Here is a 24,089-nt window from a genome sequence, read left to right on the forward strand (position 1 = left end):
AATCATGTCTGACCAGAATTCTTTGTAGTAATATCATCTTCCCTGCCCAACTCCCCATTGTAACTTTATGACAGAAGCATAAAGATTTGAGATATAGCTGTTAATTAAGTAGAATGGAATGAGTGGAATCTAATATAGAAAGGAGCAAAGAATTAGGAGTTAACATTTTTCTTCTGGAAAAATTTTATCTACTGCATAAAGCTAGCAAATAGCTTATATAAATAGCTATTTTAATAAACGGATCAAAGGGAGAGATTTTGTTTATTTGCTCTTGAAAAGTTTTACTGTTACTTTGTTTCAATAAAGAAAACGTTATATATATTCCACATGAAACTTTAGAGCTTATTTCTTACAAAAGATGATGTAAGTGCATCTCTTACCTATTATTTATCATCTTTATCACTTATTGTACTCAGAAGCAACAACTCTTCTCTGAGAAGTATATATAATAATTATTCAACCTATAAAGCAGTTCTGAGTGAATTAATTCATGCCAATTGAATTTCTCACTGTCCCTCCCTCCCCTCAAATAACTGTTAAGAAAAAGTCATATAATGCTGAGAAGATTCCAATTTAATTCTGATCCCAGCAGTCAATGCTCGTATTGTTTTGGAGAGGAATGTTTAGTTTACTTAAACAGCAGGTAGGTAATACCTAAAGGAGACTGAATATTTTAAAAGGTATTAAAGTTTAGTCATATACATTCCTGGTCAATTTGAATTAATCATGTTTTTACTTCCTGAGAATGAAACTAATTTAATTAGGACAGTTGACAAGGAAAATCTAGATTTCCAAATTTAAAGTACATGTTAATTACACATTTTATTTAGAAAGCACTTATATCAGACAAGCATCTTTTTCTTTTTAATTAAAGCATCCATTTTATTACATGGTTGCATTTAGAATGGAGCTGATCTTAACATTTGATTATCAACTTCTAAGCCCTGAGACCTAGCAAATAATTTGATTTTCCTGCCCACATACAGATGAGATTGACAACAATGATAAAAAGAGAGATTGATTGGAACAAATATAGCCACTCAGCTATCTTACATAAGTACAAAGGATAAAATACAAACTCTGATTCAGACATTCCTTACAGATTTTAGAAGAGAAAGAAAAATTCAACATTACTCAATTATCACTGGCTGCTCATCACATTTTTCTGCAATTTCTGAGGGAGAATTTGCATTTATATCACAAAAAAAGAGTAAAAAAATATAGTTTTACATCAAAGAAAAGCCAAGTGATACAAAATTTAGAAAAACATAACTTAGCTGATAGTCCTATCAATGGTTATTTGAAAAAGTAAACAGTTCAAAGCTCTCTAGCTTAAGAAGTGTCTAAAACAAAATCAACATATCTGACTGTATGTAACCTTGAATCATATAAGAGAAAACTCCCAAAATACACATACACATGTATATACATACATCAGTTCAGTTCAGTTCAGTTGCTCAGTCCTGTCCGACTCTTTGCGACCCCATGAATTGCAGCACGCCAGGCCTCTCTGTCCATCACCAACTCCCGGAGTCTACCCAAACCCATGTCCATCAAGTCGGTGATGCCATCCAGCCATCTCATCCTCTGTCGTCCCCTTCTCCTCCTGCCCTCAATCCTTCCCAGCATCAGGGTCTTTCCCAATGAGTCAACTCTTCACATGAGGTGGCCAAAATACTGGAGTTTCAGCTTCAACATCAGTCCTTCCAATGAACACCCAGGACTGATCTCCTTTAGGATGGATTGATTGGATCTCTTTGCAGTCCAAGGGACTCTCAAGAGTCTTCTCCAACACCACAGTTGAAAAGCATCAATTCTGCGGCGCTCAGCTTTCTTCACCGTCCAACTCTCACATCCATACATGACCACTGGAAAAACCATAGCCTTGACTAGATGGACTTTTGTTGGCAAAGGAATGTCTCTGCTTTTAAAAATGCTATCTAGGTTGGCCATAACCTTCCTTCCAAGGAGTAAGCGTCTTTTAATTTCATTGTTGCAATCACCATCAGCAGTGATTTTAGAGCCCCCCCCAAAAATGTCTGACACTGTTTACACTGTTTCCCCATCTATTTGCCATGAAGTGATGGGACCAGATGCCATGATCTTAGTTTTCTGAACGTTGAGCTTTAAGCCAACTTTTTCACTCTCCTCTTTCACTTTCATTAAGAGGCTCTTTAGTTCTTCTTCACTTTCTGCCATAAGGGTGGTGTCATCTGCATATCTGAGGTTATTGATATTTCTCCCGGCAATCTTGATTCCAGCTTGTGCTTCTTCCAGCCCAACGTTTCTCATGATGTACTCTGCATATAAGTTAAATAAGCAGGGTGACAATATACAGCCTTGACGTACTCCTTTTCCTATTTGGAACCAGTCTGTTGTTCCATGTCCACTTCTAACTGTTGCTTCCTGATCTGCATACAGGTTTCTCAAGAGGCAGGTCAGATGGTCTGGTATCCCATCTCTTTCAGAATTTTCCACAGTTTATTGTGATCCACACAGTCAAAGGCTTTGGCATAGTCAATAAAGCAGAAATAGATGCTTTTCTGGAACTCTCTTGCTTTTTCGATGATCCAGCGGATGTTGGCAATTTGATCTCTGGTTCCTCTGCCTTTTCTAAAACCAGCTTGAACATCTGGAAGTTCACGGTTCATGTATTGCTGAAGCCTGGCTTGGAGAATTTTGAGCATCACTTTAGTAGCATGTGAGATGAGTGCAATTGTGCGGTAGTTTGAGCATTCTTTGGCATTTCCTTTCTTTGGGATTGGAACGAAAACTGACCTTTTCCAGTCCTGTGGCCACTGCTGAGTTTTCCAGATTTGCTGGCATATTGAGGGCAGCACTTTCACAGCATCATCTTTCAGGATTTGAAACAGCTCAACTGGAATTCCATCACCTCCACTAGCTTTGTTCGTAGTGATGCTTTCTAAGGCCCACTTGACTTCACATTCCAGGATGTCTGGCTCTAGGTGAGTGATCACACCATCGTGATTTTCTGGGTCATGAAGATCTTTTTTGTACAGTTCTTCTGTGTATTCTTGCCACCGCTTCTTAATATCTTCTGCCTCTGTTAGGTCCATACCATTTCTGTCCTTTATCGAGCCCATCTTTGCATGAAATGTTCCTTTGGTATCTCTAATTTTCTTGAAGAGATCTCTAGTCTTTCCCAATCTGTTGTTTTCCTTCATTTCTTTGCATTGATCGCTGAGGAAGGCTTTCTTATCTCTCCTTGCTATTCTTTGGAACTCTGCAGGCAGATGGCAATATCTTTCCTTTGTTCCTTTGCTTTTCGCTTCTCTTCTCTTCCCAGCTATCTGTAAGGCCTCCTCAGACAGCCATTTTGCTTTTTTGCATTTCTTTTCCATGGGGATGGTCTTGATCCCTGTTTCCTGTACAATGTCACGAACCTCTGTCCATAGCTCATCAGGCACTCTGTCTATCAGATCTAGTCCCTTAAATCTATTTGTCACTTCTAATGTATACTCATAAGGGATTTGATCTAGGTCATACCTGAATGGACTAGTAGTTTTCCCTACCTTCTTCAATTTAAGTCTGCATTTGGCAATAAGCAGTTCATGAGCTGTGCCACAGTCTGCTCCCCTTTCCCCCAAACCTCCCTTTGGGTGGCTTAAAAAAATTTTTTTTTTTTTTACCAAGTTTATTCTGGGCTGTCAGGAAGAACTCACTTAGCTGGAGAATGTGTGTATCCTGAAATATGAAAAGGACATCAATCTGATAGAGACCAACAATGCCAAAAATTTCATGAGATGTGGTAAAGGGAGTATTATCAACTCTTTAGAAAGTTGGTCTGCTTCCAGAATTTGTAGAAATACAACAGTATGTAACATTTTCAAATACAACTTGCTCAAGAATGCAAATAAGCTCAAAGTTTAAAAAAGGCTAAGTTGAAACCTGAAAAAGTGTATGAATTTTCATATTTCTACAGGAATAATTAAGTTATACCTACCTTCGGAAATCAGCAACCAACTTGACATCAGCTATGACAATCTTATGTTCAATAATCATGTGTTTCAGAAGTTTGTCTTGTTCAACCACAGGAAAATGTTCTTCACAGAAAATACAGGGCACAGATGGAGCACCTTCTGAGCTGGTGGTGCCACCTGGACTTTCTGGCAGAGAAAGCGGCTCGAGGATATAATCCTTAGTGTCTGGGAGAGACAAAAAGAAAGAGGAAAAAAGCTGAAATCAACTCCTTTTAGAAGGATGATTTCTCGCCTCCTGCATTAAAAGGATCCTAAAGATGTTTACATAATTTCAAAAAGAAAATACACAATACTGCAAGATACTTTATTACATCTTAAATAGCTTCTGCAACCCAGGGGCAAAGAGTATTACAAAGCAGCTCAAACTCCCCATTTGCTGGCTTGAATGCGGGAAACTCATTTGTCAGGACAGCTGTGCAACCTCATTCTTGGACAGTGGCCAATGGCAGCAACTCTAGGGAAACTTGAGGGGGAGGTTGCAGCACGATGGGTTAAGGTTCTAAGTCTCAAATGTGACCTATGGCCGAGAGTCATGACACTGGGAGGTAAATGGTATATATTGAGGCTACAGGTGATGCCAGGACAATCTTTTAACCTACTTTCTGTTGTATGTGCAAACTTTTTTCTGTCTCTGATTATTTGTCATGTGAGAAGAAGGTAAGTCTCACATTGGGTTGACACAGCATGTGCTGGGTGGCCCAGGTGGCAATTTGTGATTTGATTTATGTCTATCATTTGCTTATCACACAGTTATGCATCATAATTCAAGTTCCTGTGAACAAAGAGATGAATGCTCAATCACTAGACATACATGATGAACCTTTTTCTTGTCTACACTATTCCCTTCCCTAACGTCACCTACAGAATCTTTAAGAGTTGAGGTGTTTAAGGTTTACAGCTCTGAATTAAGGGCCTTGAATTAGAGACAGTTTTATCAGGAGTCCTCTTCAGTCTTCTAGACTGAACCTGTCACCATAGGTACACTAGTGAGTACTTAGCAACCAGGTAACTAGTGGAAGGCATTTGGCATTTGAGGAAGGGCAGAAAACTTTAGAAAAGACAGCTATTTCACAGACAGCAGTCTCTGGAATTAGGTTACTATTTAATTCTACTGTTAAATTTTATTTATTTTACTTTACCTTATTCCTAAAGGCCTTCTTAAATGAATAACTAATTCAATCAGTTACTGGTACACTGCTGACCCCAGTCTCAGAACTGGATAAATGATGCAAGAGGGCAGCATTCATTGACTCACTCAACAAAACCTAGCTGAGTATCTACTGAGTGCTGGCTGTTTCCTGTTTGATGCTGCATGATACTATTCTTACCATCAAGGCTAAGGGGCAGATAAGTTAAAAGGATAGAGAGAGACAGAGGGAAAGGGAGACATGGGGAGAGGGGAACGGAGAGAGAGAGAGAGGCAGGGAGGGAGGGAAGCAGGGAAAGTACAGGGCTTACGGGAGCATGGGACAGAGGAGTTTAAGTGAGCTTTGGGAAAGTGTCCCGTAAGGAATGTTGTCTAACACATCACTCATAATAGAGGATGCTAAGTCAAACTGTTTATCTTAGTTACATAAAATTATTAAATACCAAGAAAGGAGAAAACAGGGTACACATGAAAATAGGGAGAATATGAAAAATATTTAAGCACTTTAAAAGCATTATTACTAAAATTGGCATGTTACCAATTATTACACTCATTAAATTAGGTAATGAAATCAAGGATTTCTGGAATTCTATAGCTCTTTAGTTGTAGGATATATTTTTCAGTTACATGTTAAATTCTGTAGGAACTTAAACCTGCACATGAAAGATATGTGAGGAAAGATATAGGGATATACTCACAAAACTCTATAATATTTTACGTTCCCTAGAATAAGATAATAAAAAGCAGCATATTCTAAGTAGACAATAACCTGCCATCTAGGAAATAAGTACTGTACTATGCTCTTCTCCTAAATTTGACTGAAATATCTGTAAATTCACTTATCTTGACTGAAGAAAAGAAACAATATATTAATAATCACCACCAACAGCAAGAACTAAACCTTACTAGATGTTTGCTATTTGTAAATTACCAGCAAACTGTCTAGAGAACTTTCTCAATCCTAACTTCCTTGTTTGATTGGTTATATCACAACCCCCATCTTTCAGATGAGAACTGAGACTTAAAAAATTAAACAATTTCCCAAAATCATGGTGTTAGTAAATGGTCTAAGCCTTACAAAGAGCTGTGAAAGAAGACAAGTGAAAAGCAAAGGAGAAAAGGAAAGATATACCCATTTGAATGCGGAGTTCCAAAGAATAGCAAGGAGAGATAAGACAGCCTTCTTCAGTGATCAGTACAAAGAAACAGAAGAAAACAATCGAATGGAAAGACTAGAGATCTCTTCAAGAAAATTAGAGATACGAAGGGAACATCTCATCCAAAGATGGGCTCAACAAAGGACAGAGATGGTATGGACCTAACTAACGGAAGCAGAAGAGATTAACAAGAAGTGGCAAGAATACACAAGAGAACTGTACAAAAAAGATCTTCACGAACCAGATAATCACGATGGTATGATCACTCATCTAGAGCCAGACATTCTAGAATGTGAAGTCAAGTGAACCTTAGGAAGCATCGCTATGAACAAAGCTAGTGGAGGTGATGGAATTCCAGTTGAGCTATTTCAAATCCTAAAAGAGGATGCTGTGAAAGTGCTGCCCTCAATATGCCAGCAAATTTGGAAAACTCAGCAGTGGCCACAAGACTGGGAAAAGTCAGTTTTCATTCCAATCCCAAAGAAAGGAAATGCCAAAGAATGCTCAAACTACTGCACAATTGCACTTATCTCACACACTAGTAAAGTAATGCTCAAAATTCTCCAAGCCAGGCTTCAACAATACGTGAACTGTGAACTTCCAGATGTTCAAGCTGGTTTTAGAAAAGGCAGAGGAACCAGAGATCAAATTGCCAACATCCGCTCAGTTCAGTTCAGTCGCTCAGTCGTGTCCAACTCTTTGCGACCCCATGAACCGCAGCACGCCAGGCCTGCCTGTCCATCACCAATTTCCGGAGGATCATCGAAAAAGCAAGAGAGTTCCAGAAAAACATCCATTTCTGCTTTACTGACTATGCCAAAGCCTTTGACTGTGTAGATCACATTAAACTGTGGAAAATTCTGAAAGAGATGGGAATACCAGACCACCTGACCTGCCTCTTGAGAAACCTGTATGCAGGTCAGGAAGCAACAGTTAGAACTGGACATGGAACAACACACTGGTTCCAAATAGGAAGAGGAGTACGTCAAGGCTGTATATTGTCACCCTGATTATTTAACTTATATACAGAGTACATCATGAGAAATGCTGAGCTGGATGAAGCACAAGCTGGAATCAAGATTGCCAGGAGAAATATCAATAACCTCAGATATGCAGATGATACCACCCTTATGGCAGAAAGTGAAGAAGAACTAAAGAGCCTCTTGAGGCAAGTGAAAGAGGAGAGTGAAAAAGTTGGCTTAAAGCTCAACATTCAGAAAACTAAGATCATGGCATCTGGTCCCATCACTTCATGGCAAATAGATGGGAAAACAGTGGAAACAGTGGCAGACTTTATTTTTGGGGGTTCCAAAATCACTGCAGATGGTGACTTCAGCCATGAAATTAAAAGATGCTTGTTCTTTGGAAGGAAAGCTATGACCAACCTAGATAGCATATTAAAAAGCAGAGATATTACTTTGCCAACAAAGGTCCATCTAGTCAAAGATATGGTTTTTCCAGTAGACATGTATGGATGTGAGAGTTGGACTATAAAGAAAGCTGACTGTCGAAGAATTGGTACTTTTGAACTGTGGTGTTGGAAAAGACTCGAGAGTCCCTTCAACTGCAAGGAAATCCAACCAGTCAATCCTAAAGGAGATCAGTCCTGAATATTCATTGGAAAGGCTGATGTTGAAGCTGAAACTCCAATACTTTGGCCACCTGATGTGAAGAACTGACTCATTGGAAAAGACCCTGATGCTGGGAAAGATTGAAGGTGGGAGGAGAAGGGGATGACAGAGGATGAGATGGTTGGATGGCATCACCGACTCAATGGACATGAGCTTGAGTAAACTCCGGGAGTTGGTGATGGGCAGGTATGCCTGGCGTGCTGCAGTCCATGGGGTCACAAAGAGTCGGACACGACCGAGCAACTGAACTGAACTAGTAATTTGAATCCAAATTCAAAAAGTACATTCTTCTGCATCCAACATCAAAAGCCAATTCCTCCATCTGTATTTCTTCTTTAAACTCTGTGTTCAGTTTTGAATTCATATGTACTTATAAGACATACTGAATTTACATATATTCTGCCAGTGTCCTGCAATCTCCCTCATATCACCTCCAGCAGCAACTCTCAAACCTCAGCAGCCCACATACATCAAAAACCAGTGGGTACAGTTATCACTCAGTTGAGTGCAGTTGCTCAGTCATGTCCGACTCTTTGTGACCCCATGGACTGCAGCAGAATTAGTAGCACTCTCAACCTATGTTGTTCACTTGCATCTGACTCTGCGACCCCATGGACTGCAGCACGCCTAGGCTTCCCCGTCCTTCACCATCTCCTGGAGCTTGCTCAAACTCATGTCCATTGAGTTGGTGATGCCATCTAATCATCTCATCCTCTATCATCCCCTTCTGCTCCAGCCTTCTATCTTTCCCAGCATCAGGGTCTTTTCTAATATGTTGGCTTTTTCTATGATCCAACAGATGTTGACAATTTGATCTCTGGTTCCTCTGCCTTTTCTAAATCCAGTTTGAACATCTGGAAGTTCTTGGTTCACGTACTGTTGGAGACTAGTTTGGAGAATTTTGAGCATGATCTTGCTAGCGTGTGAAATAAGTGCAACTGTGCAATAGTTTGAACATTATTTGGCATTGCCCTTCTTTGGGATTGAAATGTAAACTGATCTTTTCCAGTCCTGTGGCCACTGCTGAGTTTTCCAAATTGGCTAGCATATTGAAGGCAGCATTTTCACAGCATCCTCTTTTAGGATTTGAAATAGCTCAGCTGGAATTCCATCACCTCCACTAGCTTTGTTCATAGTGATGCTTCTTAAGGCCCATTTGACTTCACACTCCAGGATGTCTGGCTTTAGGTGAGTGATCACACCACTGTGGTTATCTGGGTCATTAAGATCTTTTCTCATCTCTCAACCTATACCAAACTCCTTAAGGAGTTTAAGCCTTTTCTTATAGGAAGAAGGGCCACTCCTGATTTAAAATGATATGAGGAGAATGGATTGGAAAGAGGTCACGTCTGAAGATGGGGAGACTAACCAGTGGGAAGACTACTGCAGATGTTAAAGTTTAAGAGCTTGTCTGAGCCAGCAATGTTGGCAGTGGTCAGAAGGGAGGGACAGAGAAGAGGCTATGAAGATTAAACTGAGAGTTCCTGATTAATGTTGGCCACGGGGAGTACAGGAGAAGGACATGAGGAAGCCTCTCGGGTTTCTGTCTGAAAAGACTGTATGAATAGGGGTTCCAGTCAGAAGTCTATGAATACATGTAAAGAAGCAGGATTTTTATTTACTGAAAAGTGAAAGTTGCTCAGTCGTGTCGGATTCTTTGTGACCCCATAGACTATACAGTCCATGGAATTCTCCAGGCCAGAATACTGTAGTGGGTAGCCTTTCCCTTCTCCAGGGGATCTTCCCAATCCAGGGATCGAACACAGGTCTCCTGCATTGCAGGTGGATTCTTTACCAGATGAGCCACCAGGGAAGCCCTATTTTGAGAGAGGGATGGTAGTAAGTTAAGTTTTAGATAGCTCAGGTGATCTGCTTAGAATTTTAGATATTCCTGACAGGTCTGGTGGACAAAGACAGCACTTACTAGTGTCTCATGTGATGCATTTGTACCATTCTTTGTGTCTGCCAGTTCCCCAGCTGTTTGTGTGCTTGACCTACTCCATCTCTCCATGGTCAACAATAGCAAATATCTCTGCTGTAATTAATTGTTTTCAGGCATATTTCTGCCACTAGGGTACTCTGTGAATTCTTCAAGGTCAAGGACTAAGTCTTACTGATTTCCAGGTCTCTGATGTAATTATATAGTGCCTGAAACATAGATTACATTTGACAAGTGTTTGCTGATAAATAGTGGACCAGAGGTTCTTACACCTAGACTTACACCTTTAACTCAGTTTCTAGTTAAATTCTATTTTAGGGAACACCTGTGGCTGTCTGTCTTTAGAAGAACTTTCTCTGCTCAAGATTGAGAGTAGTCCAACTTTATTTATAGCCAGATCTTCAGTGCTGTGGCCCGTGGAGCAACAGCCCACTACTAATTAATAAATAATGATATAAAAATTACATTGAATAACAAGATCACAAAAAATACTACTGAGTGTGATAAAAGTATTTTACCTTCAATTAGGGATTTAAAAAGTACTCTTGACTTTTCATGTAAATTAGTAATGCAAATTGTAAAAAAAATGTAAATAGTTCATGTAAATTAGTGTGGTTGAAGCGAGCTCCTCAAATACTAAGCACTGTATCAGCAGAGGCAACTCAGTAAGATTTCCCTAACAGTTTATTTACAGCAGTCACCATAAGAATCATATTTATATCTTACCAAGTGGTAAAAAGACAACAGAAGCAGAAATATATAATTCTTTGTTACAAAAACCTTAAACTCTAAAAGGCCAAAGGAAGTAAATTGTATCTAGCTCCCTTCAGCAAGCAGGCAAAGCATCTTGGAAATTCTGCTTTGGCCCCAAATTGGCTTCACACATTTTTACAAATTAACAACAAATTATCTGCTCTAGTTCTCACTTTGAACAGCAACTCTGTTCAAATGAACTGTGAAAAATACTATCCCCAAAGAACTGCATTTTTGAGGAGATGCTATGCCGATCATAAACAATTTTATTGACTGTGGGTAAGATCCTCATAGTGGCAAATTAGTATTCTAGAATAGTGCTTCTCAAAGTTTAATGTGCACTTAATCACCTGGAGATTTTGTTATTCAGAAGGTGTCATGGCCAGGGAAACGTGCCAATGAGATCTCTGGTTGCTACGAGCATAATTGAAAGAAGGCCTCAGGTGCTGTGCTCTGAAATCCCACTTCCACTGAAGCAGAGCTTTCCATACAGTGCTCTCAGTAAATGACTGGAGGCAGCAGAAATAGTAAGGCAGACTCATTCCCGTGAGAGATGGAACTTCAAGACATGTCACACTGGCTGGAGGACTCCCCCTTGGCTTGCCAGAAAATTGCTTAGTACTGTGCTACACTCTTAGATCCTACACAATCCTCCTTTAGCTCTTTCCTTCACACAAGTCAAACCTACTTCTCCTTTTGCTCTCTGGTGTCTTCGTAACACATCTCTTAAGACGTGAAATCCCACCTTGGTGTGTGCTTCTTGGAGGACATGAATTATCAAAGTAGAATCAGGAGGCAGATAGGCTTAAAATTCTGCATGTCTCTGTTCCCAGATGATGTCAGCCCACTCATCCATCCATAAACCACATTTTGAGTGGCAAGGTTCTATCCAGGGAACAAAGCAGTCACATATTCACAACATACCTAGGTGCTAGGAGAGGTAGTCCTAGATTTTACAATATATCAGTACTGCCAAACAAACAGTTGGCTGCTGGTACTTTGAAGAAAAAATAAGATGACTGAGGTTTCTGCCGGCCTTAAGTTTAATGAGAGAATAAAAGCCCAAGTCAACAAATAATTGATAACTTTTCCAGCATTCCTTTGTAAGGACCTGCAGTATACATATCATGTCTCCTTTAAAGAAACCCCTATAAGTAGTCATGCCCTTCACCAGGGGATCTTCCTGACCCAGGGATTGAACCCAGGTCTCCGGCATTGCAGGCAGCTTCTTTACTATCTCAGAAACCAGGGAAGCTCCACTTTCACCACACCACTAGTGAAACTGAAAACAAAAAAAAAGCAGTAATTTGGTGATACACTCAATCCAGATAAAACTGGTTTAGTTCTTACTCTCATATGATCATCTAATTAACTGATCAGTTCAGTTCAGTTGAGTCACTCAGTTGTGTCTGACTCTTCGCGATGCTACGGACTGCAAGACGCCAGGCCTCCCTGTCCATCACCAACTCCTGGAGTTTACTCAAACTCATGTCCATTGAGTCAGTGATGCCATCCAACCATCTCATCCTCTTGTCGTCCCCTTCTCCTCCCGCCTTCAGTCTTTCCCAGCATCAGGGTCTGTTCCAATGAGTCAGTTCTTCACATCAGGTGGCCAAAGTATTGGAGTTTCAGCTTCAGCATCAGTCCTTCCAATGAATATTCAGGGTTGATTTCCTTTAGGATGGACGGGCTGGATCTCCTTGCAGTTGAAGGGACTCTCAAGAGTCTTCTCTAACACCACAGTTCAATAGCATCATTTCTTCGGTGTTCAGCTTTCTTTATAGTCCAACTCTCACATCCACACAACTACTGGAAAAAACGTAGCTCTGACTAGACGGACCTTTGTTGGCAAAGTAATGTCTCTGCTTTTTAATATGCTGTCTAGGTTGGCCATAACTTTTCTTCCAAGGAGTCTTTCAATTTCATGGCTGAAGTCACCATCTGTAGTGATATTGGAACCCCCCCCAAAATAAAGCCTGCCACTGTTTCCACTGTTTTCCCATCTATTTGCCATGAAGTGATGGGACCAGATGCCATGATCTTAGTTTTCTGAATGTTGAACTTTAAGCCAACTTTTTCACTCTCTTCTTTCACTTTCATCAAGAGGCTCTTTAGTTCTTCTTCACTTTCTGCCAAAAGGTGATGTCATTTGCATATCTGAGGTTATTGATATTTCTCCCAGCAATCCTGATTCCACCTTGTGCTTCATCCAGCCCCGCGTTTCTCATGATGTACTCTGTATATAAGCTAAATAAGCAGGGTGACAATATACAGCCTTGATGTACTTGTTTCCCGATTTGGAACCAGTCTGTTGTTCCATATTCAGTTCTAACTGTTGCTTCCTGACGTGCAAACAGATTTCTCAAGAGGCAGGTCAGGGGGTCTGCTATTCCCATCTCTTTCAGGATTTTCCACAGTTTATTGTGATCCACACAGTGAAAGGCTTTGGCATAGTCAATAAAGCAGACATAGATGTTTACCTGGAACTCTCTCGCTTTTTCGAGGATCTAGTGGATGTTGGCAATTTGATCTGTGGTTCCTCTGCCTTTTATAAGACCAGCTTGAACATCTGGAAGTTCAGGGTTCACATACTGTTGAAGCTTGTTGGAGAATTTTGAGCATTACTTTACTAGCGTGTGAGATGAGTGCAATTGTGTCATAGTCTGAGCCCTCTTTGGCATTGCCTTTCTTTGGGATTGGAATGAAAACTGACCTTTTGCAGTTCTGTGGCCACTGCTGAGCTTTCCAAATTGCTGTCATATTGAGTGCAGCACTTTCAAAGTGTCATCTTTAAGGATTTGAAATAGCTCAAATGGAATTCCATCACCTACACTAGCTTTATTCATAGTGATGCTTCCTAAGGCCCACTTGACTTTGCATTCCAGGATGTCTGGCTCTAGGTGAGTGATAACACCATTGTGATTATCTGGGTCATGAAGATCTTTTTTGTACAGTTCTTCTGTGTATTCTTGCCACCTCTTCTTAATATCTTCTGTTTCTGTTAGGTCCATACCATTTCTGTCCTTTATTATGACCACCTTTGCATGAAATGTTCCCTTGGTATCTCTAATTTTCTTGAAGAGATCTCTAGTCTTTCTCATTCTACTGTTTTCCCCTATTTCTTTGCATTGATCACTGAGGAAGGCTTTCTTATCTCTCCTTGCTATTCTTTGGAACTCCTCATTCAAATGGGTATATCTTTCCTTTTCTCCTTGCCTTTCGCTTCTCTTCTTTTCACAGCTATTTGTAAAGCCTCCTCAGACAACCACTTTGCCTTTTTGCAGTTCTTCTTCTTGAGGATGGTCTTGATCCCTGCCTCCTGTACAATGTCATGAACCTCCGTCCATAGTTCTTCAGGCACTCTATCAGATCTAATCCCTTAAATCTATTTCTCACTTACACTATATAATCGTAAGGGATTTGACAGGTCATACCTGAATGATCTAGTGGTTTTTCCTACTTTCTTCAGTTCAAGTCTGAATTTGGAAATAAGGAGTTCATGATCTGAGCCACAGTCAGCTCAGTCTTTTTTTTTGCTGACCGTAGAGAGCTTCTCCATCTTTGTCTGCAAAGAATATAATCAATCTGACTTCAGGATTGACCATCTGGTGATGTCCTTGTGTAGAGTCTTCTCTTGTGTTGTTGGAAGAGGGTGTTTACTATTACCAGTGTGTTCTCTTGGGAAAATTCTGTTAGCCTTTGCCCTGCTTCTTTCTGTACTCCAAGGCCAAATTTGTCTGTTACTCCAGGTATTTCTTGACTTCCTACTTTTGCATTCCAGTCTCCTATGATGAGAAGGACATCTTTTTTGGGTGTTAGTTCCAGAGCGGCATAAAAACTGGAATATTCAGGTAAGTAGTGTATTTTTATTTTTGCTTTTGCTGTGTTTAATTCTGAAAGTGCTATAAATAAACTCCTAGTTTCCTATGTAAACATTTCCTTTACATTTGTTCTTTATAGATATTAGTGTAATTTATTTGATTATAGCGTGCATGCGTGCTCACTCACTCAGTTGTGTCCAACTGTTTTGCAACCTCATGGACTGTAGCCTGCCAGGCTCCTCTGTCCATGGGATAACCATGGACAAGAATATTGTCCAGGCAAGAATAGTGGGGTGGGTTGCCATTTCCTCCTCCAGGGAACCTTTCCGATCCATGGGTTGAACCCGTGTCTCCTACATGGGCAGGCAGATTCTGAATTGTCTGAGCCACCTGGGAAGCCTTTGATTACAGCTTACTTACATATTTTAATAAGCCTGGACAATATTTTCAGGCCTGTTCTCTAAGCTTTTGATCTGAAGAAACCATGTCTTTCCAGAGGATTTAAATGCCTAATCAATTCATTGGTTATGTGTTGATTTTATTCTGAAAAAATTAAGCTCCAAGAAGGTTTATTGATTTCTAAATTCTTAAAAGTAAAATTACACTACAAAATGGCCTTCTACTTCCTAAACAAGTCAGTTCTTTGATTTCTATGAGTGGCTCCCCTGCAGATGCATTTGGAAAACTTTGAAGATGGGGTCTAGGATTTAACTATAATTAATCTATAAAGCTCAGAATAAGGATATAATTTAGATATTTATTTAATTACCCTGGGGCTAGTAATTCATTTTGTAAATTAATGAGGCCCAATATTTAAAAGATCAATTTACTAAACTCCTACTAAGAGTGGGAGCATGTGTGGGGATGGACATAAACCATCACATAGTCTCAGTAGCACACTGGAACAGCTGATGAGGCTGAGCTGGATTGGCACACACATCTATACCAGTGGAAGGTCTGTCCCATCCTCTGGTATGAAAAAGTTAACAGCACATTCAACTCTTCAACCTAATAAATCCATACTTGAAAATTTAAGGAGCTAATTTAACAGGCAAAAAGCTATGAAAACTTTATTACAGCATCATGTATAAAGTAAAGTAATAAAAACAACCTAAATGTTATATAAATAGAAATTGTTCCATAGTACATGGCAAATCTGTGCTGCATAACATTATTAATTTGCTAACTGGCAATTATGAAAACAATGGAGAAATACTGACAAACATGTTTGATATTATCTGAAAAGAGCCTAATCCACAATGAACTGCAAACAATTCCTCATGCATACACTAACATACATGTAGATACACTCGAACACAACTGCAAGGTTTGAAAGAAAATATACAAAAGAATGAGCGATTATGAATGCATTTATTTACCCCCAATTTTCTTTAACATTGAAAATTTCTTAAATAAAAGTATGCTATCTGATGAGTTCCTAAATGTGACTGTGACAGATAAAATTAAGAAAGAAGTAAAGCAAGCACAGTTTTACTCAGTCACTGAGTCTTGCTACCTGAGATGAAAAATTTTGATTAAACTTACCATTTAAAAATTGAATGCCTATTATACATAAGGTATATTCTAGATACTATAAGAAACACAAAGATCATTAGTAAAAACCTCTATCGTGAAGAAGTTGTTAGTCTAGAAGAAAATATGAGACAACTATACAACAACTATAGTATGAGTGAAGTTGACCATATACATCAAGGGCTAAGGATAGGGATGAAAAAATAAATCTGGAGAAAAAAAGGGGTGTCTTCATAGAGGATTCAAAGGTAAAGAATTTCAGCAAGTACACATAGGTTGTTTAGAAGTCCAAATAGTTCAACTAGTGCTAGAGTCTCATTACGAAAAGGCTGCAAAAGTAGGTGGATCATGTGCTGATGAACCTTAATGCCAAGCCAAAGATTTATATCTACTTTGAAAGTTGTGAGTAGATCCTGAAAGTCTTTAATCAGGGAAGTAAGACAATGTATTAGGTCACAAAGCAAGTCGTAACAAAATGAAAACACAAGATACAAACATTTGTGGGGTGCAGCAAAACCAGTATTTACAGAAAAGTTTATAGTGGTAAATGTGTATGTTAAAAGGAAGATCTCACATAAACAAACTGTAATTCAAGGAACTAGTCAAAGAAGAACAAACCAAGCTTCAAGTGGACAGAAGGGAAATAAATGAATGAAATAATGAAATAAATGAAATACAGAATAGAGATAAAGAGAATAGGAAAAAATATAGAAAAAAGTCAACAAAATTAAGAGTTGGTGTTTTGAAAAGATAAACTCAAAATCAGGAATGAAAGAGGGAGATACTATAACTGATAACACAGAAATACAAAGGATCATTCGAGGCTACCACGAATAATTATACTTCAACAAACTGGATAACCTAGAAGAAATGAATACATTCCTAGAAACATACAATGTACTGAAACTGAATCACGAAGAAGCAGAAAATCTGTAACTATAAGGAGATTGAATCTGTAAGGAAAAACAAAGAAAAGCTCAGGAACAAGTGGCTTCACAGAAGAATTCTATAAAACATTTAAAGAATTAGTACCAATCCTCAAACTTCTCCAAAATACTGAAGAGGAAGGAACACTTCCAAACTCATTTTATGAGCTCAGCATTACTTCAATACCAAACCTAGACAAAGACACTACAAGAAAACTACAGGATTGGGGGCAGGAGGAGAAGGGGACAACAGAGGATGAGATGGTTGGATGGCATCACTGACTCGATGGACATGGGTTTGGGTAGACTCTGGGGGTTGGCGATGGACAGAGAGGCCTGGCGTGCTGCAATTCATGGGGTCGCAAAGAGTCGGACACGACTGAGCGACTGAACTGAACTGAACTGAACTGAATATCCTTAATGTGTAAAGATGCAAAAATTCCCAATAAAATACTAGCAAGCCAAATTCAACAGCACAGTAAAAGGATCACACATTATAATTGAGTGGAATTTATCCTTGGGATGCAAGAATGGTTAAACATATGAAAATCAATCAGTGTGGTATATATCACACTAACAGAACGAAAGCTCTAAATCATAGGACCATCTCAATAGATGAAAAAAAGCACTGACAGAATTCAACATCTTTTCATGATAAAAACACTCAAAAAACTAGAAAAAGAAGGAGCTTACCTTAAAAAAAAAAAGGAGATCACCTTAACATAATAAAGGCCATATATAAAAAGCTCATAGTGAATATCATATATAATCATTGTGAAAACTGAATGCTTTCACTCTAAGATGAGGAACAAATTAAGGATGCCCACTCTTGCCATTTATATTCAATATAATACTGGAAGTCCTAGAGACTAGGCCAGAAACAAACAAGAAACAAAAATGGCATCCAAATCAGAAAAGAAGTGAAATTATGCTTGCAGATTACATAATCTTGAATGTAGAATATTATAACGGTTCAGTTCAGTTCAGTCGCTCAGTCGTGTCCGACTCTTTGCGACCCCATGAACCGCAGCACGCCAGGCCTCCCTGTCCATCACTAACTCCCTGATTCCATCCAAACCCATGTCCATCGAGTCGGTGATGCCATCCAGCCATCTCATCCTCTGTCATCCCCTTCTCTTCCTGCCTTCAATCTTTCCCAGCATCAGGGTCTTTTCCAATGAGTCAGCTCTTAGCATCAGGTGGCCAAAGTATTGGAGTTTCAGCTTCAAGGACTGATCTCCTTTAGGATGTAAAGGTTACAACCACAGAAAAACTTGCTTAGAACTAATAAACAAATTCAGCAAAGTTGCAGGACACATAATCAACATATAAAAATCAGTTGTGTTTCTTCTATATACCAGCAATGAATTTTCTGAAAAGGAAATTCAAGCAATTCAATTTATAATAGCATCAAAAAGAACACAATATGTAGGAATAAACTTAACCAAAGGGGCAAAAAGACTTGTACTATGTAGTAGATTAGAGGCTGCAGAAATGGCTTGATTTCCTGCTCAGATTACGCCTCATGAGATGATGTTAAGCTCCTTTGCATTCCTGTAATATGAAGGCTGTGCAGAATCTTCACTTTCATGCATTGGAGAAGGAAATGGCAACCCACTCCAGTGTTCTTGCCTGGAGAATCCCAGGGACGGCGGAGCCTGGTGGGCTGCTGTCTATGGGGTCGCACAGAGTCGGACACGACTGAAGCGACTTAGTAGCAGCAGCAGCAGCAGCAGCAGCAGTAGAATCTAAAATGTTGGCTGGGGCCTCATTTGCATGCTACAAATTCTTACTTTCAAAACTACTGAATGGTGAACTGTGATTAAGTTTCCTTTCTCAGGCAGCTTTCTTGGCAATCGATTACTTGTCTGGTTTACACATGATTCATTCTTATCTTAATCCATTCCATAAAGAGGAATTAGTAGTGTCTACTTTAATAATGCAGTAGTAACAATAATGTGAAAGCAACAGCTGTTTGAAATATAAGTTCATGACATTTCAGAGGGAAATAAATCCTAGGAAGAGAAAGTAAATGGATAAAAATAAATCCTTTCTTATTAATATGATAAATGATTATTTGTAGATTTTAAACCAGACAAGATTTCTACTGCTAAAAATGTACTTTAAAACATATATGGTTAAGTATATTCATTTCAACAGAAATATTTTCTCTAATGCTAAACTTTATTGGCAATGAGCGATTTCAAAGGAGTTGGAATGAAAGATTAAAAAACCATACTCTGTGTTATTATTTTAAATGCTGCCTCACATCACTGATATCTCATATCCTCTACTACTCTGACTGTATACTATCAAAGACACCTCGGAGTATTTCAATGTAAAACTACTATAAGTTTTTATTTGATAGAAGTGCTGGGATTCCAAGTAGAATTCAAGGTGTGTGTGTGTGTGTGTGTGCGTGCGTGCGTGCGTGTGTGTGTGCGTGTGTGTGTGTGTGTAAGTAGAATTCAAGGCTGTGGTGTGTGTGTATTTCATTCTAAGTAATGCAACAAATAGGAATTATGTCTTCAACTTTATCTGCCTCCCACCAGTAGAAGGCAGTAGTAGGCAAGAGGCAGACATGGGGGATTTGGGACTAGAAATCTGGAAATAAAAAAGGTATTAAAATTTTCACCTCAGTTAATGGAAAACTTAGTTAACCAGGATAACCTATTTCAAACAATGCTGATGATCCTGACAGAAGACCAATATAACAAAAGACACTGACAAACAAAACTTTTTGGCATGAATGGAGAAACAAAGCTAACTGGTGAATACTCTTATTTACTGAAGTGGTAAAGAATCTGCCTGCAGTGCAGGGGCCGCAGGAGACATGGGTTCAATCCCTGGGTCAGGAAGATCCCCTGGAGACGGGCATGGCAGTCCACTCCAGTATTCTTGCCTGGAGAATCCCATGGACAGAGAAGCCTGGATGGCTACAGTCCATAGGGTCGCAGAGTCACACGACTGAAGCGACTTAGCATGTAGCATGCACACATGGAGGGAAAAGATGGAAAAGAAGGAAGGGTAAATTCTGACTCATAAACACCTGATGGTCATTTGCCTAAGTGGTTTCCAAACAAGTGGTGTCCAGTGGAGATTTCACAGTGCATCCACAGAGGTTGGGTTTAACCTAATTTAACTGATTTGATTTGACAGGCAATTACCTTGGAATTAAAACTCTAGTCAATATTTTAATGAAACGAGTTGGCAACTAGAAAATTGTAAATACCTACCTGATATTTCCTTATCAAGTATAATTAGTGTTTTTGATAGAATCATAGTTATTTCTGAGTTATGGAACTAATATATTTATATTTAAAAAATTAAAGACCTATGTCATCTTTTAATTTTAATGTCTGGTGTCTTAATTCATCAATATAAATAATTTGTCAGTACAATAAATAGTTTTGTTTACAGGACAAGTTAAAAATATTTTTAGGCACAGAAAAGTACATTAAGAAATAGGAACTTCTCAAAAGCACCACATATCACTGATTCAAATTCTTGTTTTAGGATGTTTTACTTCTTCACTCTTATATATACATATATATATATGTATATATCTGATGTCGATTAGTTCCTTGAAAAAACTAGCTTTTTTCTTTCACTTAGTGAAATGTGTTGTTAACAGTTCTACAGATGCATTTCTCTATTTGGCTTATGTCCCAAACATATTAATAATGTAGAATAAACACAAGCAGTAGTTTCAAATCAGTATATATGCTGAATGGATTTTTCATGTGGAGAAAAGAACACATTAACTGAATATGTTCTATGCTCTTTTGACAAGCAATTTTGCTACTTTTAATACTAAATACAATGACAAATTGTAAAACTAAGAAAATCTGTTAATTCTTTTTTGATTTTTGGGTGATATGTTAAAGTTAACAACTACTAATTTATTCTAACCTCTTTAGAAGAAAATCTATTATTAATACAGTAGACCTTGGCTATGGTAGTACTTACTAGATTATTCGACACTGGATAAATCAGCTGAGATTCCGTCTGACGGATTTTAATTGTAGAAATAATAAAAGACCTCTTTATAACAGCTTTCTCAGCAATAAAGCAGCTCTGTAATAATGAGGCTGTAAAGAATATGAGGATGAAAAATAGTAACGGATTGCCTCTAAGCCCTGATACTGAAATAGAAACTTTCCAAAAGTTAGGCAAAGTCTTAGCTGATAGTCACCGTATCCTTCAGTTTTATAAAAATATTTCTCTAGAAAGTAATTTTTCCCTCAAGCCCACTTTCAGGCAAAAGGCTGTTCTAGATACTGGGGAGCAAATGAAGAAGAGCAACTCTGCCTTCAAGGAGCTCATATGTTTTCCAACAAGGGAGGCTGGTCATGTTCAGATACATCTCACACAACCTAGAATGTCAGAAGAACCAGGGGAGAGAAGAGAACGAAGCACAATGCCAAGGCAGCCTATATCCACCAAGCGTAATACTGAAGCCCTGGAAGCACTTCCCAGTTCCAGTCACATGCCAGCCTGCTTGGGTAATTGTTTGGTCTTACTTTGAGGTCTTTAACAAATCCTTTTTCTTCACCTTATCTGGAGCTGCTGCTTTTATAACGACATACTTATGAATAGTCTTTTTAAAAAGCTTCAGCAAAACACTTGAGATTTGATCATTTTATTTCAGGACAATTAAAAGAAATAATTCTTAATTTACTCGTCCACTGACAACCTCTCTTGTATCTTCAGTGAAATTTAGTATAAATCCTACCTCCATAATACAAAATAATCTTCTCTAAATGTGACCACATCACAAAAATCACTTGACTTCCAATACAAAAAAAGGGGAAATAAAAAACTGCTGGACAATAAAACACACAACAGATTTTAGTCCTAGAATTTCAGATATAGTACTAATTTCCCATGGTTTACATCATAATTACAAAAATTAATCCAAAAAGTGATATAAATTTTGTATCTCTAAAAGAAAAGTAGTCAACATAAGGTTTTACATGTTGCAAATTACTCATGCAACAGCAAATACAGACTTTTGCCAGCAGTTAATCTGACTGTGCTGGCTTCCTTGTGATGTCCAAATGCAACTTTACTAAAAATGATACTTAATAAATATCTTTAGTTATTTCTATTTTGAGGTAGTGATTCTCAAACCTGACAGTACATATAACTCACCTAGGGAGCTTTGGGAACATGCTGTTTTTCACACAGACATTGTAAAGTAATCACTCTATGGTGACTGGGACATGTTTAATGTACTTCCACAAAGTACTGTTGTGAGGAAAACCTGTTATGATCAATTCTATGACTTCATAATTTAGTATAAGAGTAAAATGACAGACACTTGATGGAGGAAGATTAAAAAATGATTTCTGGTTTTTAGAACAACATCTTTTCTATAGGTTTTAGAAGGGCTATTTTGTGATAGATAAAATTATATTTTCTAGCATTGAAACATGTATATTATCATATGTGAAACAGAACACCATTCCATGTTCGATGCATGAGACAAGGGCTCAGGGCCGGGGCAATGGGATGACCCAGAGGGATGGGATGGGGAGGGAGGTGGGTTGGGGGGTCCAGGAAGGGGAACACATGTAAACCCATGGCTGATTCATGTCAATGTATGGCAAAAACTATTACAATATTGTAAAGTAATTAGCCCCCAACTAAAATAAATAAATTTATTAAAAAAAAAAAGCCCCCAACTAAAATAAATAAATTTATTAAAAAAAATTTATATTTTCTAGATAATAAGCTGACTAAAGGGAGAAAGGGCTTCCCTCATGGCTCAGACGGTAAAGAATTCGCCTGCAATGCAGGAGATGTGGGTTAGATCTCTGGGTTGGGAAGATTCCCTGGAGGAGGGCATGGCAACTCACTCCAGTATTCTTGCCTGGAGAATCCCCATGGACAGAGGAGCCTGGCGGGCTACAGCCCATGGGGTTGCAGAGAGTTGGACATGACTGAGCGACGAAGCACAAGAGCACAAAGAAAGAAAGCACTGTATTTATGAGAGGTAATCAAATTAAAGTCATTACAATATGTTTCCTTAATATAAAACTGCTCCTGTGTGTGTTAGTCATTCAGTTGTGTTCAACTCTTTGCAACCCCAAAGACTGTAGCCTGACAGGCTCCTCTGTCCATGGGATTCTCCAGGCAAGAATACTGGAGTGGCTTGCCATTCCCTTCTCCAGAGGATCTTCCCGACCCAGGTATCAAACCCTGGTCCCCTGCATTGCAGGCAGATTCTTTACCGTTTTGAGCTACAGGGATGGGGGAAACCTGCTCATATACACTGGATAAACTGAAGAATAATGTCAGCATAACACAGAAGTTGTATTAGTTCATGTGTATTTTTTCCCAGCAAAATAATGATTTGAAGCTATCACAGCATGCTTTCTCATTATTTAAAGAAAGTCTTAGCAATATATAACAATCTTTAACAAAAATCCTGAAAATTCTAGTTAAGTTCTTCCTTATAGCAAGCAGGGGCTTCGAGACTGCTACTCTTTCCATTAAGTCAAGCTATTCAAGGAAGCTGAAAATGCAGACGAGCAAGGTACAATGACTTTTCTTCCTATATTTAAAGAACACCTGACTGACAAAGACAGTATTTTCAACAAATGGTATGGAACAAATGGACATTCACAGGCAAAAACAAAAAAACAAACAAACCCCAAAATAATCTAGGCACAGACCTTACAACCTTGAAAAAATTTAACTTAAAATGGATCAAAGATCTAATTGCAAAACACAAAATTGTAAAACTCTTAGACAACAATGGCAACTAAAGATGCCACAGGCTATCCGGCTCTATAAGGACTGAGTAATTAGCCACCATGGTTGCTAACCTTCAACACACCCTGAAAGGAGTTCAGGGAGGAGATCAGGAAAAACGCACTCTGTTCTGGGAAAACTGGTAGAACACGCCTTTAGATAGTGAGATATTTTCAGGAGAAAGTTTTTTTTTTTAAATGAACCTGGATTCTTGCATCTTCCTATACTTAGAAAAGCACTAAAACCATTAACTAAGATATCTGCACCTCATGATCAGCAGCAACCTTCTACCAAGAGGAGTGCTTAGTTGCATATACCACCTTGCCTAAATCATAAATATATGTCCTTGCTTACCTCTTTGGAAAGGTTTCTCAGAGCTGTCTGAGAGGCTGTGTTCTGGGTAACAGCCCTTAGTGAGAAAC

The 24,089-nt window shown here is 38.7% G+C and overlaps 1 protein-coding gene across 2 annotated transcripts in view; it reads right to left on the reverse strand.

Moving 5' to 3' along the window:
* Nucleotides 1-24,089, reverse strand: part of ZNF277 (zinc finger protein 277) — a 135,263-nt gene that overhangs the window by 52,589 nt on the left and 58,585 nt on the right. For both annotated transcript variants that reach the window (XR_014067690.1, XM_081537145.1), the window contains exon 2: nucleotides 3,965-4,166. Coding sequence is in view for 1 of the 2 variants with exons in the window: in XM_081537145.1 (XP_081393271.1) it covers nucleotides 3,965-4,166 (202 nt within the window). In the remaining variant the exon portion in view is untranslated. The remainder of the gene's footprint in view (nucleotides 1-3,964; nucleotides 4,167-24,089) is intronic.

This window comes from Giraffa tippelskirchi, chromosome 10, assembly GCF_054371585.1.
Source record: "Giraffa tippelskirchi isolate mGirTip1 chromosome 10, T2T-mGirTip1v1.2.pri, whole genome shotgun sequence".
NCBI lineage: Eukaryota > Metazoa > Chordata > Mammalia > Artiodactyla > Giraffidae > Giraffa > Giraffa tippelskirchi.